This window comes from Staurois parvus, unplaced genomic scaffold (genome assembly GCF_062004578.1).
Source record: "Staurois parvus isolate SC_StPar_1 unplaced genomic scaffold, SC_StPar_1.0 ptg002011l, whole genome shotgun sequence".
Classification (NCBI taxonomy): Eukaryota; Metazoa; Chordata; class Amphibia; order Anura; family Ranidae; genus Staurois; species Staurois parvus.
The window spans coordinates 85046-103633 of NW_028319807.1; the positions used below are offsets into that span (position 1 = coordinate 85046).

General features: G+C 39.8%; 1 protein-coding gene across 1 annotated transcript; it reads right to left on the reverse strand.

Annotated features, from left to right (window-relative positions):
* Window positions 1–345: 345 nt before the first annotated feature.
* On the reverse strand, window positions 346–11678 carry LOC149433039 (keratin, type II cytoskeletal cochleal-like). Its single transcript, XM_089664725.1, has 9 exons — window positions 11205–11678; window positions 9276–9479; window positions 7471–7531; window positions 6333–6428; window positions 5821–5985; window positions 4231–4356; window positions 3449–3669; window positions 2340–2368; window positions 346–708 (listed from the first exon to the last, which is right to left on the reverse strand). Exons 1-9 carry the CDS (start codon window positions 11636–11638, stop codon window positions 560–562), a joined length of 1485 nt encoding a protein of 494 aa, XP_089520851.1. The 5' UTR covers window positions 11639–11678; the 3' UTR covers window positions 346–559.
* Window positions 11679–18588: the final 6910 nt, after the last annotated feature.

Here is an 18588-nt window from a genome sequence, read left to right on the forward strand (position 1 = left end):
GGTACAAATTAAAGTCCCAAAAAGTTTTTTCTTATCCCCCTTTCCCCTTTTCTATGTGGTGGACGGAGGGGCATAAGAGATGGTACCAGTGGAGTACAAGATAGTTATTTTTTAACCTGCTCTTTAGCTTTTTGATAGAAAAAGTGTACGTACATACAGATCTAACTGAATGTTACCACACCAGGTGTAAATGTTATACAATTTTGATTGCTAGCATAGGTAACTTTAGGGTTTCCATGTATCTATTTTACTGAATCAGTATAAACACATTTAGCTTCACCTCTTCTTGTGCTGTCACTTAAGATCTTTTGCCATTACAACAAAATAGATGAACATTCACAATCATTTAATGATATGGAAATAGTTTATTTAAGACAATTTTGAAGAGCAGAGATAACTTTATATACAATACGTGGTAATATAGGTCACTAAGCAAGCTTAATAGAGTAATACAATGGCAATACAGGGAATTCTCAAGAGCCTGCATCTACAACAATAATGGATTTTTTTTTTGTGCATGTTTGCTGTTGGCATCTGGACAGGAATTGTAACAGTTACTTCAGCAATGGTGCCCATGGTTAGAGTGATGCTTCATTTTAGTAGTATGGCTTACAGAGCTAAATCCTCCCGTGTGGTGATGATGTTGATGATGTACACCGTGGTGACCTCCTGAGTGAGGTTTTCCTCCAGTGCTGGAGTGCACAACAGCTGCAGGGAAATATCAGCTTATAAATTGATATGCATTGATATTGATATTGATATTGACAGTATGAGTCATAAATGGCAATTACTATACAATGGTGACCTTCATATATTGGAGATTAGATCTCCAAACTCAGACTTTCAGTGGAGCAGAGTTCTGATACTGCATGAAAAGTTTGTTGCACATTGTTTCAGGTATGACAGTGCTCCTCTACATAGGCTAGTGTCTGCCCCATTCTTTAGCATGGATTTAAATCACTTACTGGTAACTAATGTGTCTTTGAGACCCTAATGTTCAGACGTTCCAGTAGCAGTTTGTGTCTCTCACATAGGACTATAAAGATTAGAGGTGCCATAAATATGGAAACTTCCAGCTCAGGTCAGTTTTGGACTTCAAAGACAACCAAACAGTTCACCCTTGAAACCACCAAAACTGGCCATAGTAGGTTGCCTTGCTTTATCCAATCCAGTTGAAAGTATTTGGAATTGCCTGGGAATTACCATTTTGATGGCCAGCATTAGGATGTTAAAAAAAAAACAGCTGAAAACGTTCCAAAATCTCTGTAAATGTTGTGCACATTGCTGTTCAGGTTATCATTTACAGACTAAAGCCTTAATGAATAGGGCCTTATTAAAGGGAATGTTGCATGCTGTAGCCCTCAAGAGGTATAAAAAGGTAACATATGATTAAACCTCAAGACATATTAAAAAAAAAAGTCTCCCCAGTCTAATGTTCTGCCTAAACTGCATAAGATTCCTTTTACACAGATGTTGCCATTGGATCCTCCTGCCCGTTTTTCAGGCAGACCCGATTGGAACCTCCATTTTCCTCTATGAACCAGTGGGAGTAAATGGACATGTGTCCATTTACACCTGTTGACATTCAATCCGATCCGCCAAAAAGAGACAGATGGGGACCCATTCCCCTTCCGTCTGTTGGATCGGATGGCAGTCAGATGGAAATGGACAGGCAGTCAGTTTCCATCTGACTACCCATAGAGGACAGTGGGCTGTGTCCGTGGACCTGTCATCTGCTTGCTCAGTGAGGACCAGAAGACAGATCCCCTCGTTCTATAGTAGTTTAATCACTACTTCTATTGGTTAAGTTTAAAAGCATTGAGGTCTGGTGTTTGTTTTCTTCACTACTTATGATTCAACTTCACTGCAAATATGTAAACTTGAAATAGTACTTTTGGATGGAGCTGGCATTCAAAGTTTTCAACTGAAGCTGGGTATACACTAGTAGAATTTAAAACAAAATTTTTATGAAAATTCTTAGAAATTCTTAGAAATATAGTGTAAAAATCCTCAATAGTATTCATATTTTGTTCAAAAGTAGTTCAAGATTTAATTTGCTTTTAACATTTAATTTTGGAGTGAATGCAATTAACTGAAGGAATGCCACATTCACTGTTAAAAATGTATACATTCAAGAAAAATCTTTCATCCTCCTCTTTCAAATGTTTTCGTCACTGCTGTCAAAAACAAACGGGGATTTGACTCTACTAATGATTAGAAAAACAAACGAACATTCTTACAACATTCTAACAATGAAAATATTGAACAAAATTCTACTACTATATACCCAGCTTAAATTGTAAGAATACTCTACAGGACAATCCGCATATTTTACTTACATATGTTCACAGAGCCTTCACCAGTCAACCTGAAAAGAAAGAAAGAGTATTACAGTGGTTGTAAGCCTTTATTTTTTTTCCTAAAATGAAAAACATGCTATACTCATAAGCTCTGTGCTATCATTTTGCACTGAGCAACCCTGATTGTCCTCTATCCCTGTTGGAGCTGTGTGCTCCTCCTTTTCTCCAAGTGCTTCCATAGCAAGCCGGCAGTTATGGGGGGCACTCGTGCAGGCGTACTTCAGAGCTGGGCTGTGTGCATTCATAGACACATAGTGATTACTCGCCGCCCGGTGATTACTGAGGATCTCTGACAGGGAGGAGAACTGTTTTGTTTACTGACAGTTCTTCTCCCTGTCAGCTCGGGTACACTGCTTTGGATGGGGGTGCACAGTGAAGCACACAGACACCGCCCCATAGTAAAACACAACCCAACACATAGTTAACCCCTTGATCAGCCTTAATGTTAACCCCTTCCTGCCCAGTGCCTTTAGTACAGTGTCAGTGCTTTTTTTTTTAGCACTGATCACTGTATTAGTGTCACTGGGGATGTCAGTGACACCATTTCAGTTCCCCCCAGTGTCAGCATGCCCGCTGCAGTCATGCTATAAGTCGCAGATCGCCACCATTACTAGTATAAAAAATTAAAAATCCCAGTATATATATATATATATATATATATACCGCCATTTGTAAATGCTACAACTTTTGCGTAAACCAATTAATTTACACGTATTGGGATTTTTTTTTATAGCAAAGATATGTAGCACAATACATTTTGGCCTAAATTTATAATGAAATAAAAATTTTTACTGGACATGTGCAATAACAAAAAGTCAAAAATATTGTTTTTTCTAAAAATTCTCGGTCTTTTATTTTATAGCACAAAAAATAAAAACCGCACAGGTGATCAAATACCACTGAAAGAAAGCTCAACTCGTGGAAAAAAGGGCGTATTTGGGTGCAGTGTTGCATGACCACGCAATTGACAGTTAACGTAACGCAGTGCCTGGCCAGGAAGGGGGGTAAATGCTCAGGAGGACAAGTGGTTAAAGAACATACTGAAATTTTGATTTGTGACAGTCAAAGACAAAGAGTCAAACACTCACCTGTGCTCCTCTCCCTCCAGCATCTTTTTATAAGTAGCAATCTCGATATCCAGAGCCAGTTTGACATTCATCAGTTCCTGGTATTCTCTCATTTGGCGAGCCATGTCCTGCTTGGCCTTCTGTAGGGCAGCCCCTAATTCAGCTAGCTTTTGTTTAGCATCTCTGATAGCAGCTTCACCTTGTTCCTCAGCATCATTAATGGCAGCTTCCAGTGCAGCACGCTAAAATTATTATAAATGTATTGCATTCATTTTGTGTTATAATGCATCCATATTGCTACGACCTCACTTCTAATAGCATCTAAGCTGACTGGGTAATATTATCCAAGATCTGTGTGTAGCCATTCCTGCACGGCATATCATAACTGAGTCAGTCTGAATTACAAGACAAGATTTAAAACCCTGAACTAACACCATGAACCAAGTGGACATTTTCTTTCTCTGCTGCTTGTGTCAGCAATGATGGAAATCATGGGATTCCAGTGACTCCTAAAGAAGGATAGGGCCAGGTAACAGCATTAACCTAGGGATCCTGTACAGAAAACCATTTTTCTTGCATACTAGTAGTAATGCCAGTTTTTGAAAATTGAAAAAAAAAAGATTAATTAAAAGATATATTTACAGGTTTAAATTGTCCTGCTTATAAAATGTTATGTTTATCTTAGATGTGTTTTTACCTGATGTCCAATGGTAAATGTCTTATGTTATTATTTTCTTAACCTGTTTTATGCTTTGGCTATATACATGTAATTATACAAATGCTTTCTATGTATAACATTGTACCTGAGATTTAGCACACTCAATCTCCCCTTTAAGCCTCTGAATTGTCTGGTTGAGCTCAGTGATCTCCTGTCTACTGTTCTGTAGATCATTTCCATTCCTTCCAGCAGCCAAGCGAAGCTCGTCAAACTACAGGATAATGACACAAGCAATAACAAGTCATATTGGTAAGGGTGCATCCCAGTACACAGGATAGATACATTCAACTATAGGATAACGGTAAAAGCAATATAAAAATGCATTGTATGCAAACAATGTATCACTTCCAATATAATATCCACAGGAAGTTTCTATTGTATGCCCTATCTAATCAGCACAAGTAGTAATGAATAAAAACTTAGGAATAAAGAATACATGTATTTTGTTATATGAAAGTTGTTCATCTACAAGAATGCATCATGACAGATGACCCTTGATTGCTCAGTCAAAATTAAGCTTAACTCCAGCCTTACCATTAGTCTTGCACAGTTGTACAGGCTCCTCCTCTGTCCTGAAACTTTTTATTCTGATTTTACTGCGCACTGTGAGCTCGTTTCAGTGTGCATTAGAAACTGCAGCAAGTCATCCAGAGCCTGCCTCAATTCTTTTAGCGAATTCAGCATTATCTCACCCATATCTTATGTGTATGGTACTTTGCACGTACATGTGTGTTTTTTCACTCAAGGATTGTAGGGTGTAGGTCTTCAGACCTACCCTAAAGTCCAAGGGGAGGATATGTGGCCATTAGGTTCCTTCCTCCCCTGCCTTGGTGGGGCTCTTTTTGGGAGAACCCCTCACTTAGTACTTGTTGGGTGTCTTTGGCTGATCACAAGGAGAGGGGTCAACTGAGCCTTTTGGCTAGATGGATCTGAGTGTGCCTTGCCCCCCTTCCAAGAGTCTTGCACCGTGAGGGATCAGGGAAGGATCCTTCCTTTTTGGGAGTAGCCTATATGACACACTCTAGTGCAATTTGTTTTTGTGTGTGTTTACGTGCACTTTTTGGTACACTTTTTGTGCACCACAGCGAGGGCTCATATAAAGAAATTCCTTCCCACTCTTACTGTCCCTTTCCAATCCTTTCATTGATTAGATTTGGGTTCCTTAAATTATGGAGGCTCAGCATAGCATGTGGGCATTACAGTGGAACCTGCCTAGGAACATCCATTCTTCCAAAGTGACATCTACCTCCCGCCCCCTCCCACCAGCCATGATCTGCCTGCAGATGACATCATTGGGTTTAAAATAATGTACATAATGAAAACAGAAAGTTTTTTTTATTATTTTTCATTTTATTAGCATATTGGGGGGAAAAAGAGTAACCAAGGAAGGCAAATTATAGGCAGATTGCACTTCAGTTTTAAAGTGTACTATGTCCAGGGGTGGACTGACTATTTGGAAACTCGGGCACTGCCCGAGGGCCCGTGGTCAGTAGGAGGCCCCATGAGATGCCCCTGGTACCTTTTTCATAGGCTTTTTTGAGTTTGAGCAAGGACACATGGGCCCCATGATCCCCTATTGCCTGGGGGCCCCATGAGTTGTCAGTCCACCCCTGACTATGTCATTAAAAGTTGTGGGAGTGTTACAGAGGTATCTTTCCGGTACTATTAGTCTTACCCTTGACTGGTACATGGCCTCGGCCTCAGCTCTGCTTCTATTAGCAACCTCTTCATATTGAGCTCTGACCTCAGCAATGATACTATCCAGGTCGAGGTCTCTGCTGTTGTCCATTGACACAACCACTGAAGTGTCTGAGATCTGAGCTTGGAGCTGACTAATCTCCTGTAAAATATCACATATTTTATAATTATTATTATACAAGATTTATATATCACCAATGGTTTGCACAGTGCTTTACAAAATGTAAGGAGATAGGACAGCTACAATACAATTCAATACAAGAGGGATCAGAGAGACCTGCTTGTTATCACGTACAAATACACATCTAAAGCATAGTTACAAGTGATTGACAGAGTTACTTTATGCAAAGAATGCACAAATCAGTAGTTGCTTTTTATAAGGAAATCGTCACTTTTTTAAATTTAACCTTTGATTGGACAACAGTGCTCAAGGACAGAATGAAGTCATTATCAAAAAACACTTAAAAAATGGAGAGGAGGAAGTTTTACCGCATCATACAGATTCCTCAGGAAGTTGATCTCATCGGTGAGGGAATCAACCTTTGTCTGCAGCTCAGCTTTATTCATAAATGCTGAATCGACATCCTAAAGTAAAAAAAAAATGCTGATAAGGTATGTGTACACAAAAAGAAAATGTAATTATAATGGGCCCTGTATTGATCATTTACTTTTCCCTGGAACAGTGTGAAAAGACAGAAAACAGCAGGATAAGGACTGCAAATAAAAATATTTAAAACAGCAATTACAAATGTAAAATGGACCATGCAGTAAAAATACAAGTTCTGCTTACTATATTAGGGGCCCCCACCCTGTAACCACAAGGTTTGATTTAAGTGAAGGAAATTTAATGCTCATGTCCATGTACACATCCAAATAAAAGAAAACATTTAGCTTCAGGTTCATTCTTGCTTTTAGAAAGAAAAAGGTATTACAGACCAAGTATGACACTAAATTTGAAGACACTCTTCTTCACATAACTCATGCTGGACACATACAGGGAAATGATGGCTTATTCAGTAAGACGGCGTGGAAAAAAACAAGGATAATGGACAGTGCAGGAAATCAACAGCAAACAATGCTAAATCACCTGCTATATTGCTTTTGGCACCTCTCAAAGTAGAGGTGAAAGTATATCTCTGTTTCCCAGAGCATGAAGTATAGGTTTTTCCTGATATCAATACGGAGGGCTAGTAAATGTAAGTAAATGATAAGGGCAGCCTCAGCTTATATATCTTCACCAATCCCACACCATGATATATTTTGCCCCACCCACTGGGGCTTGTCATCAGCTTAATCATATGACTAAGCTCTGGTGGGAGGGGCAAAATGCATCAGGATGTGTGGTTTGGGGAAGACATGTAGGCTGGGGTCGCTTCTTATCATTTATTTACCCAGGCTGGTCGGGTTTAGCGGCAATCCTTTCCTTTTTACAAAGCTAAATCACCCGACCACAGAAAACTGACATCTGATTGGTTGCTGTAAATATTGGCATTTTACATTATAAAATAGAATCTAAGTGAGGATGAAACCACCAGATTCCACCACTGGAAAGCATCAATTCTAAACCACAAACCACCAAAACTGATGTTACATAGCAGTGCATGTGTGATTACAGACTACCACTTACTCTCTTCAGTGCAACAAACTCATTCTCTGCTGCTGTGTGTCTGCTAAGTTCTTCTTCATATCTGCAAAGGAAATATGAAAATGTATTTATGTTAATTTTGATTGCAGCAAGAAAGACCAACTTCCATGGTCCAACCAAGGTCATTTTAAATAGACAGATAGTTAAACAACATTACCAGCCAATAACAACATAATTTGTCCAGCATTTAAAATCAAAACACCTCCCCCCCAAAAAAAGCAACTCTCGCTACAATACTCACTTTCAGTCAGGTACTCACCACTGTAGAAGGTCCTCTTCTCCAGTAGATAATGTTCCTCTTCTTGATTGAAAGAGTACCAGCTTAATTAAACACACTTCCTATGAGCACAAATTGTTACACACACATACCCTGGGGTGCGTCATCATGTTGGCCTGGGCTCACAAATAAGCAGTACGGAACATTACTTAGACGCCTTATGTGAGCAATGTTTAGGACCAGCTAAATAAGAGGTTTGATACTAGTGTTGGGCTTGATATTTGGCACGAACCGTTCGGTGGGCTGTTCACCTGCTACGCCCCACAATGCACTGTTTCCATTGTGACAGGTCAGGTGCAATGCTTTGGCCAATCACAGTGCATTATGACATCACAAGGGGGCGCTCGCTCGCGCCCCCCCTTTCCTGCCTTGCCAGGCTGCATGCTTGGATATGGGTCTGGTATGGATTTTGGGGGGGACCCCCACACCATTTTTTTAAACAATTTTGACGTGGGGGTTCATCTCAAAATCCATACCAGACCCGAAGGCCTTTGTATGGATGGAGGGACCCCACACATTTTTTTTTAAATATTTAATTGCCAGGCAATGCCAGCAATTCTTTTTACATTCAGCTGTCAGCAGGGAACCTGCCTATTAATATAACTCATGCGGTATTTCAGTAGCTGTGCAGTATCTTACCGCATACTCAGATGCAGTAAGATGCTGCCTAGTGAATTATCCCCTCTGTTCAAAGTTCGTGGTCCAATGTTCGACCGCAAACTGAACAGAGGGGTGTTCGGCCCATTACTATTTAATACTCACCAACCCCACCACCCATTCTTTGCTCTGTTCAAGAGCTATGACTGCCTGAAAAAAAGTGTTTGATGACTGTATCTTCTGTCACACCCTATAGGTAGGAACCACAGTGTGTAGCAGGGAACAAGGCAATCCACGCACTCAACAGTATCTCAGATGTGCAGAGAGCAAAAAAAGTAAAGATTAGAGAAATGGCGGGGTGACAGGTGAGCATATCCCTCTGCTATACCTGTTTCTGCTTTTTACATTTTCTAACTACATGAGTCATTTTAAATCCAAATGCCCAGACAACTAGTCTTTTTAGAAAGGCAATAACAGCTCCAACATTGTTCTCATGACAGATTGTGCTGCAGCATCAGATTTCTCCAACTGTTTGCTATATACATAGTTGATGTCAGGACCAGGACAAGGGGGTGGGCAGGAGAGGTGGCTGCCTGGGCACAGCAGTTTATTATGTTGACGGGGGTGCCAGTGAGATCATTCTGATACAAGGTAGTTTGACAAGCGGATAACTGCTGGGGGTAAGATCCCCTAAGCTCACACATAATAAAGGTGGCACAGTTCAGGTTCTTTGCCCTGGGCACTGGATGACCTTTTCCTGGCACTGGTTGGTGAACATAAATTCAGCGTAGTAGGGGGACACTCTGTTACAAAGCAACATCCTAGATATACAGAATTTCATAGGTTTAATTGAACTCCCCTTTTTGAAGATATTGAAATGCATTTTTAGTTAAAAATAGAATGATGTGTGTACCTTCCCCTTATTTCATTCAGGGATCCCTCTACGCTGTTCCTCTCTGCATCCAGACGAGCTCTCTCACATTCCAGATTTTCCAGCTGTCTCCTAAGATTGCTGATAAATACCTCAAACAGAGGTTCAATCTGACACCTGGCTGTCTTCTGCTCTTGTAGTAAAGACCATTTGGTCTCCAGCATCTTGTTCTGCTGTTCCAGGAATCTCACCTAAAGCAAACAGGAAATTTCTGATCAGCAGTAAACCTTAAAGTACATATTTACAAATTGTTTAATAGAGTAACAGCATACAAACAGTTGATATCATACAGATCCGAAAAAAGATGTCATCTGGTGTTACAGATATGTCTTAATCAAGTAGTGGCACCGTAACAGTACATATCAGAAGGCACATGTTAAAAAAACATATAAAGACAATATATAAGGATATACAACTAACAGATATAACTGTTATAGAATTGTATTCAAAGAACAGTCTATCTGGGAAATCTCAATAAGGATTGTACAATAGATTAATAAAAAAAAGTGTTCTAGTAGTAGACCATAAATCCCATTTTGCAGAAAAGTGAGGTATGGATGCAGAAAGAGTGTGAAAGATTCTTTCCTTCAGTATTATGGCATCTACTCTATCTCTGATTTTCAGTTTGAGGCGATCAGCCATAATGCAGCACAGTGTTATCCAATAATTTTTCAGTCAAGGCACCCTTTTAAATTATGCACAATTTCAAGTCACCCCATTAAAAAATGTGAAAAACTAATCTAATAGTTTTACATGGTACTGCTTAGTATTCCAGCATTTTTCTTTTCTCCCTCAGTTTCTCTCCCTCGCTCAGCTAATGTGACCCCAGTAGTGATGGAGAGGGGCAGGGGAGGGGCAAACAAAGATGCTGTGCAAGGGCCAACGTCCTCCATATCTACTGAAGAAATCATTGGATGTTAGGATGTTGGCGGCTGGAAGGTTGTAATGGTGCACAATAAAAAAATTTGTGGCACCAAAAAAGGCAGGTTTCATCCATCTATTAGCTTGTATACAATTTTTGGGCAATTTTTAGCCATTTTGCCAAGGCAACCCTGAAGAAACCTGAATGCACCCTGGTTAAAAAAGGCTTATGTAGTAACACAAATAGTATGGATTCAAGTTTCTGAAGGAAAAGCTTAAAGTGTAAATGCAAAACCTTTTTTTTTAGTTTTTGATAGAGTGGAGAGGGATTAGGACATCCATCAGGTTTTTACTACTGTCTGTGCCCCCTGTCATGGAGATTCGCCCTCTCTATTTGTCATGTTTATCCTTGTCATCATAAAGTGAAGGGGAAAGAAAGTCCCAAATCTAAGGTTATCCCCAGAACAATACATAAGGGGAAATATTCTGATGGGGACACTAGTTCTGGTTACCCTGGTGCAACCATGGAATTCCTCACTTTGGAGGGATTTCCTTTCACTTCTTGGTTAGGCTATGGGACAATAAGTAAAGGGAAATTTTCCCAATGGGACACAGATGTTAAAAAAAATACTGACCATCCCTTACTCAAGAAGTCCCTTACTCCAAAATGAAAAAAAAAAAAAAGAATTGCATTTAGTTCTACTTTACTTCGCTGAATTAAAACATTTTCTGATGCCACTAGTGATAATGGCTTTACTTGAAACTGTGCCCCTAGCAGTCAGATATAAAATAAAAAGGTGGACATCTGTCTATAGAAAGCAACATCATTATGAAAAAGCAGATTGTCAATAAATATAGTTATTCAGGAGTTAAAATTCGGAATGCTCACCATAAATGCAATCTCTAAAGAAAACAGGCGGGTGATAAATGTTTGTTCACTAAATAATGTTTATACAGAATATAATGAGATACTTCTAACACATATAATTATAAGTTTCTGCCCAAAAGGCAAAACCACTCCATTTGAAAGTTTTCAACAAAAAAAAAGACCTCACCTTATCAATGAAAGAGGCAAATTTATTGTTGAGACCTTTAATCTGATTCTTCTCTTCTGTCCTCACTCTTTGAATACTTGGGTCAATTTCCAAGTTGAGGGGAGCCAATAGACCTTCATTTATAGTAACAGGGTTGATCCCTCCACAGCCAAATGAACCACCAAATCCATGACCAAGAGAACCAACACCACATCCAGATTTATGTCCATGTCCGCCTTTACCTAGATGAATGCTTCCTACTGATATCTTATGTCCTTTTGAACCCATATTATGTAGACTTGCACTGTGATGCTGGGTCTTGTGACCATGTCCATAATGTTTAGAAGAGTGTGATAAGAAGCTGTGTGATCTAGAATGTTTTGGTAAAGCAACAGAACAGGAACTGAAGTGCTTTTGTCCAGAAGAAGCCATGATGGAGTGATGGGACATGATGGATCTTCTCGCCAAGGTGATGTTTAGATGATCTCAGTTGCTTTTTGGCTTGTGTTGACATTTGATTTTGTCTGGCTGGTTTTATACTTTAAGCTGCAGTTATGAATTACGTCACTAAATATTATAGTCTGGTTTGGAAGCAACTTTATGTCATGTTTTATAAGAATAAAACTTCAGCACACCTCAGTAATCAAAGCTAGATGTATCATTGAGTGGCTTCCATTGCTAACATCAAGTAAAATAAAACCCTGTCAATCAATCTAAAATGTTCCTATTTAAGTGTTCATATAGTATACATTTAATATAAAAGAATATATTATTTAACAGTATATAAAAATAGTTTCATATAGAAATGTTGATTTGGAAATGATTTGAACCTAAAGTTAACTTATCTTAAGAAAAAAAAAGGATAATTTACAGGCACATAATTATAACCACCAAAAGATGCTGATAAATAGCTTGAGTTCTTAATTCTGACGTTTCTGAGCACCCTAGATGCCTGCTGAGCTTCCTATGCTTGTGCTTATACTGTATTCCAAAAATGTAGACCTTTTTGTAAGTGGCATGTTCAGTAGTGATAGGCCGAACTGCTCTGGAATATTTTCGGCAGGTGATCTGCGAACTTCAAAGAAATTTGAATCTGAACCCCACTGAAATTAATTGGAGCCAGATCTGCAAATTAAACAAACCCATTTTCTGGGGTAACAGACAAGGGGGTGTAAAAAATAACATGGGGGGTACTTCCCTGAGAAACATAGTCAATGTAAAAAAAAATTATTCAGCCAGGAGCAGCAACATTTTATATGCTTAAATTGAGACATTAACTATGTGTGGGTTCATTAAATAACATACCGGGGGGGGGGGGGGGGGGAGTTGTCCCTAATGTGATGTGAAAAAAGTGCACATAACATTAGGGCCAGCAGCAGCAAAAAGCAGCAAAAATGGAAAAAAGTTACAAACTGCTGGCAAGTGACTTTGATAGCTGTCATTGCTGGCTAGCACATCCTAGAGCAAGCATAAAAAAATTCATATAGACCCTTAGAGTCTGGTATGGATTTTAAGGGGGTACTTCATGCAAAACAAATGTATGAGACACCCTAGGAAATCCATACCAGACCCTTTGGTAAAGCATAATAATAATAATAATAATAGTATAAAGTTCCCCTAAACATCCATACCAGACCCTTAATCTGGACATGCGGCCTGGCTGGCCAAGAAAGGGGGGGGCAAGTATTTTTACTTTTTCCCCCTCAGAACCATACCAGGCCACATGCCCATAATATGGCAAAGCACCTTGTACACATGTTACTGAGGACAAGGGCCTCCTGGCAACCCTTACCAAGTTGTAAGGGTGTGTGGAATCTGGAATCCTCCTTTACTTATAAGGTGGCCCTCAGATATTGTCCCCCCCCCCCATTCATTAACAAAAAAAAGTTGTAATCTAGAAATAAAGACATCAAAACATTTGACAAGTCCAAAAAAAAATCCAAAAAAATGTCCCTCGTAAGTTCACTGTCAATCATGACCACCACCCAACGATTTGCGCATGCAACTGATGGTGATATTAGCTTGATGTCCCTGTTATCCCCACCCTTTTGCTTTGCCTACTGCTTCCTATGGAGCCAACCCATGGCTTCCTCAGGAACCAGTGAGAGCAGGAAGTTGTCTTATAGAAACCCAGCTTCTATACAGTATACAGTATATGATGCCTGACTTCTGCTGAACAGGGGAATGAACAGGGTAATGTTTAGGAGTTCACCTGAACCCCTGAACAGCCAAAGTTCTGTTTGAACTGTCGGCTTATCCCTAATGTTCAGGCAAAAACAGACACTTAAGGCTTCCATCCCACACAAATTCAGTCCTTGCTGCATCTAAGGCAGGCCATAGTTTATTTTCACTCAATTCCCCCATCAGCAAATTCAGTTTTGATGGGGAAATCCCTCCCATGGAGCTATTGTGTTCTTCTGATGAGGAGGAGAGGGGAGCGGTCCCTGCCAGAGAACACAATGATTATTGCTATTGACTATAGCTGATGGCAATAATCGCATTCTAGAAATCCAAATGCTGGCTGTATGCAAGTCAATTGATGGATCAACTTGGGTACAATTTAGCCTGCACATAGATGGATCAAATTGTGGCTGGTCCCTGCTGAACCAGCCAGGAATCAAACCATCCATGGCTGGCTTAACAGACAGAAGAGATAGAGGGGCAGTGTCTGCTAGGACTGTGGGAAGTCCTACTCTGAGAGATATTTTTTCATAATCATAGACTTACAGGGGGACTGAGGGGACATAAAATCTATTCTTGACTATTTTACTTGCTAGTGGCCATTACTGGCCATTTTACTTGCTAGTGCTTTCACTGGGGGTTAATTTATAGATGATATATTCATTTCTGGTGAGCAATAGGTTTAAACTTGTCAATCATTGTCTAAATGAAAAATCCATAAATGGAAACTACCTGCGTATTTGTAAATAACAACTTCAAGCTGATGTTTGATCTGCTTATATTTTGTTTGCCCTGGATCTTCCATTTTACCCCTTTGCTATGCAAATGTATAACTACTATGTAGGTACTTCATTTTCAGAACAATAAAATCAACAAGCCCTCCTCTATCTTAACACTTAATGAGCTTGTGCAACACTTAGCCACTAAAGTGAACTCTTAATGCTTAAGTGCCATCTGACCCTAACACGTAACTCCTAAAATTAAGTCAATACTACCATAACCCCTAAAATAAGTCCTAACACTGATCGCTTGTTTTTGTCCTGTACTGGGGACTCTACACCCAATCACATGTAGCCCTGCGTGGAAATCATGTGTTGCTCAGATCCACACTTCAGAAGAAACTGCTCTGTGTTGAAATTGTATTCAGTTAAAATAATTAGCTGCATATATAAAACTTTAATTTTCACATCTGCAAATTCTGAAATAAATTGAGTATGTTTTTGCATCTCATATGTTTTGGTCACTTTTTAAACTATTTTTGTTTAATATCATTTTTTAAACTTTGAAATAGCAAAAATATTAATCCGTAAAGGCTTTCATGTTACAAAGTCCTTTTATGATTCTTTAGTTATTGTTTGATTTAATTATAGGTGGAGGATATAAAAAAGGCATTTATTACGGTCTTTATTGAATGAAGTATTGGACTCATCATAAGCATAAAAGTCTAGACAGCACATGCATCACTGATTCAATTAAAATTTACCATCATGAAATGTAAATGACGTGACACAAAATATATTAAACAATGGCACATGATCCAGTAATTTGCTGGTAGATTGGCAGCAAAGTAAAGTAAATCACTTGAGCATATCTGAATGGGTCTGCATAAAGAGTGGAAATGGTAAAAATTTTTAAAGGATAAGTTCACCTGTTAGACAAAAATAATAGCTGAACATTTATGCACAAAAATGTGCATTTATTATTTTTGTCTACAGGAGCCTGGAAAGCATCTCCTGCAGACCTGTCAGAATATCTGCTTGTTGTACGGGATGTACGGTCAAGCAGATATTCTGAGAGAAATCTTTAATGAACTACCATGGTGCTCCACAGCGCTGTGTTAGTTCATTGAAAACTAAAAGCCCACAGCCGCTAAGGCTGTCGGGACTTGCAGTTCATTCATTCATGAAAGTCTGTGAATGAATGACACGGCCATGTGGGCAGAGCCCCGCACGTCTGCGCTGTTTTCAAATTTGACGGATAGTACAGGGAAACTTTTCCCCACATTATTTGTCAGAGGGAGGGGAGGCAGCGAGCGGTGGCTGCGGCTATGGGAACATGATACATATTCCACCCTAAAAATGGGTGGAACATGTCACATGTTCCCACAGGTGAACTTATCCTTTAATTTATTTGTTTTGGCATGTGTGCATTCAAGCTTTTTGACATATCTTGTTGTGCACTTTTGAATTTCTGATCTTTTATTAGATTTGCTATTTCTCTTCATTTAAGTCAAACTGTGACTTTTGAAATTATATAATAAAAACACAATTTTTAAGGAGTGGAAACTGGATTTATTTTTCAACATACTCTCCTGCTAGATTTATGCACTTATCCCAGCTTTTAACTAATGCCTGGAAATTTTCAGTGTAGAAAGATTTGTTAGTACACCTGACCTATTCTAGGACAGCCTGCTTCACTTCGTAATCAGTGCCGTTTGTCCCAGAAAACAGATGTCATCACTGTATCTGCAGACGCAATTGTTAGAAATTTTTTTTGATGGTGTTGAGTCTGCCTGCTTGCAGTCTGCTGATTCCAGAGTGAAATGATATGACCAGATTTCATCACATGGTCTTCCCTGTCAAAATGCTCATTCAACACAGTGCAGACTTCAACTCTACTGTGCCGGACAAGATCTGAAAGCTGTCTTAGTTAGCGTGATCTAACTTTTCAGAAATTCAAATGTTAATGAATTATTGTGTTTACCATTCCCACAGAAAGATTCATTTCTTGTGCAATTTCATGACAGGTTATGCGTCAATTATCCAGGATCAGGCCTTCCACACGCTGAACATTCACAGGAATGACTGCTGTGGTCTGGTAACCACCACGACCGGGATCATCACTGACAGATGTAGGGCCATCTTTGAAATATTTACACCATTCAAATGTCTTACTGCGGCTGAGCATCTCATCACCGTACTGTGCCTGAAGTCTTCTGTAGATATCCATGGGTTTTATGCATCCGTTCACAAGAAACTTCTTCACCACACGCTGTTCCATGCACACACTAACACTGTTGTCTGCCATCTTGATTAAAGGTCTCTGGACTGGCCCGCGACATGTGAGCTGCCTATCAGTAATAGGACATACTACTTGTGTGTAGTACCGCCACGCTAGCATCACTTTTTATATCTGTAAAATAAAAGTCCCGGTATATATATATATATATATATATATATATATATATATATATATACAGTGGGGCAAAAAAGTATTTAGTCAGCCACCAATTGTGCAAGTTCTTCCACTTCAAAAGATGAGAGAGGCCTGTAATTGGCATCATAGGTAGACCTCAACTATGAGAGACAAAATGAGAAAAAAAATCCAGACAATCACATTGGCTGATTTGGAAAGAATTTATTTGCAAATTATGGTGGAAAATAAGTATTTGGTCAATATGAAAAGTTCATCTCAATACTTTGTTATATATCCTTTGTTGGCAATGACAGAGGTCAAACATTTCCTGTACGTCTTCACAAGGTTGGCACACACTGTTGCTGGTATGTTGGCTCATTCCTCCATGCAGATCTCCTCTAGAGCAGTGATGTTTTGGGGCTGTCGCTGGGCAACACGGACTTTCAACTCCCTCCAAAGGTTTTCTATGGGGTTGAGATCTGGAGACTGGCTAGGCCACTCCAGGACCTTGATATGCTTCTTACAAAGCCACTCCTTCATTGCCCGGGTGGTATGTTTGGGATCATTGTCATGTTGGAAGAACCAGCCACGTTTCATCTTCAATGCCCTTGCTGATGGAAGGAGGTTTGCACTCAAAATCTCACAATACATGGCCCCATTCATTCTGTCCTGTACATGGATCAGTCGTCCTGGTCACTTTGCGGAGAAACAGCCCCAAAGCATGATGTTGCCACCCCCATGCTTCACAGTAGGTATGGTGTTCTTTGGATGCAACTCAGCATTCTCTCTCCTCCAAACACGACGAGTTGTGTTCTACCAAACAGTTCTATTTTGGTTTCATCTGACCATATGACATTCTCCCAATCCTCTTCTGATCATCCAAATGCTCTCTAGCAAACTTCAGACGGGCCCGGACATGTACTGGCTTAAGCAGGGGGACACGTCTGGCACTGCAGGATCTGAGTCCCTGGCGGCGTAGTGTGTTAATGATGGTAGCCTTTGTTACATTGGTCCCAGCTCTCTGCAGGTCATTCACTATGTCCCCCCGTGTGGTCCTGGGATTTTTACTCATCGTTCTTGTGATCATTTTGACCCCACAGGGTGAGATCTTGCGTGGAGCCCCAGATCGAGGGAGATTATCAGTGGTCTTGTATGTCTTCCATTTTCTAATTATTGCTGCCACAGTTGATTTGTTCACACCAAGCTGCTTGCCTGTTGCAGATTCAGTCTTCCCAGCCTGGTGCAGGTCTACAATTTTGTTTCTGGTGTCCTTCGACAGCTCTTTGGTCTTCACCATAGTGGAGTTTGGAGTGTGACTGTTTGAGGTTGTGGACAGGTGTCTTTTATACTGATAACAAGTTCAAATAGGTGCCATTGATACAGGTAATGAGTGCAGTACAGAGGAGCCTCTTAAAGAAGAAGGTACAGGTCTGTGAGAGCCAGAAATCTTGCTTGTTTGTAGGTGACCAAATACTTATTTTCCACCATAATTTGCAAATAAATTCTTTCCAAATCAGCCAATGTGATTGTCTGGATTTGTTTTCTCATTTTGTCTCTCATAGTTGAGGTCTACCTATGATGCCAATTACAGGCCTCTCTCATCTTTTTAAGTGGGAGAACTTGCACAATTGGTGGTTGACTAAATACTTTTTTGCCCCACTGTATATATATACACATACACAGTACCTCACAGAAGTGAGTACACCCCTCACATTTTTGTAAATATTTTATTATATCTTTTCATGTGACAACACTGAAGAAATGACACTTTGCTACAATGTAAAGTAGTGAGTGTACATCTTGTATAACAGTGTAAATCTGCTGTCCCCTCAAAATAACTCAACACACAACCATTAATATCTAAACCACTGGCAACAAAAGTGAGTACACCCCTAAGTGAAAATGTCCAAATTGGGCTCAAAGTGCCAATATTTTGTGTGGCCACCATTATTTTCCAGCACTGCCTTAACTCTCTTGGGCATGGAGTTCACCAGAGCTTCACAGGTTGCCACTGGTGTCCTCTCCCACTCTTCAATGACAACATCACGGAGCTGGTGGATGTTGGAGACCTTGCACTCCTCCAC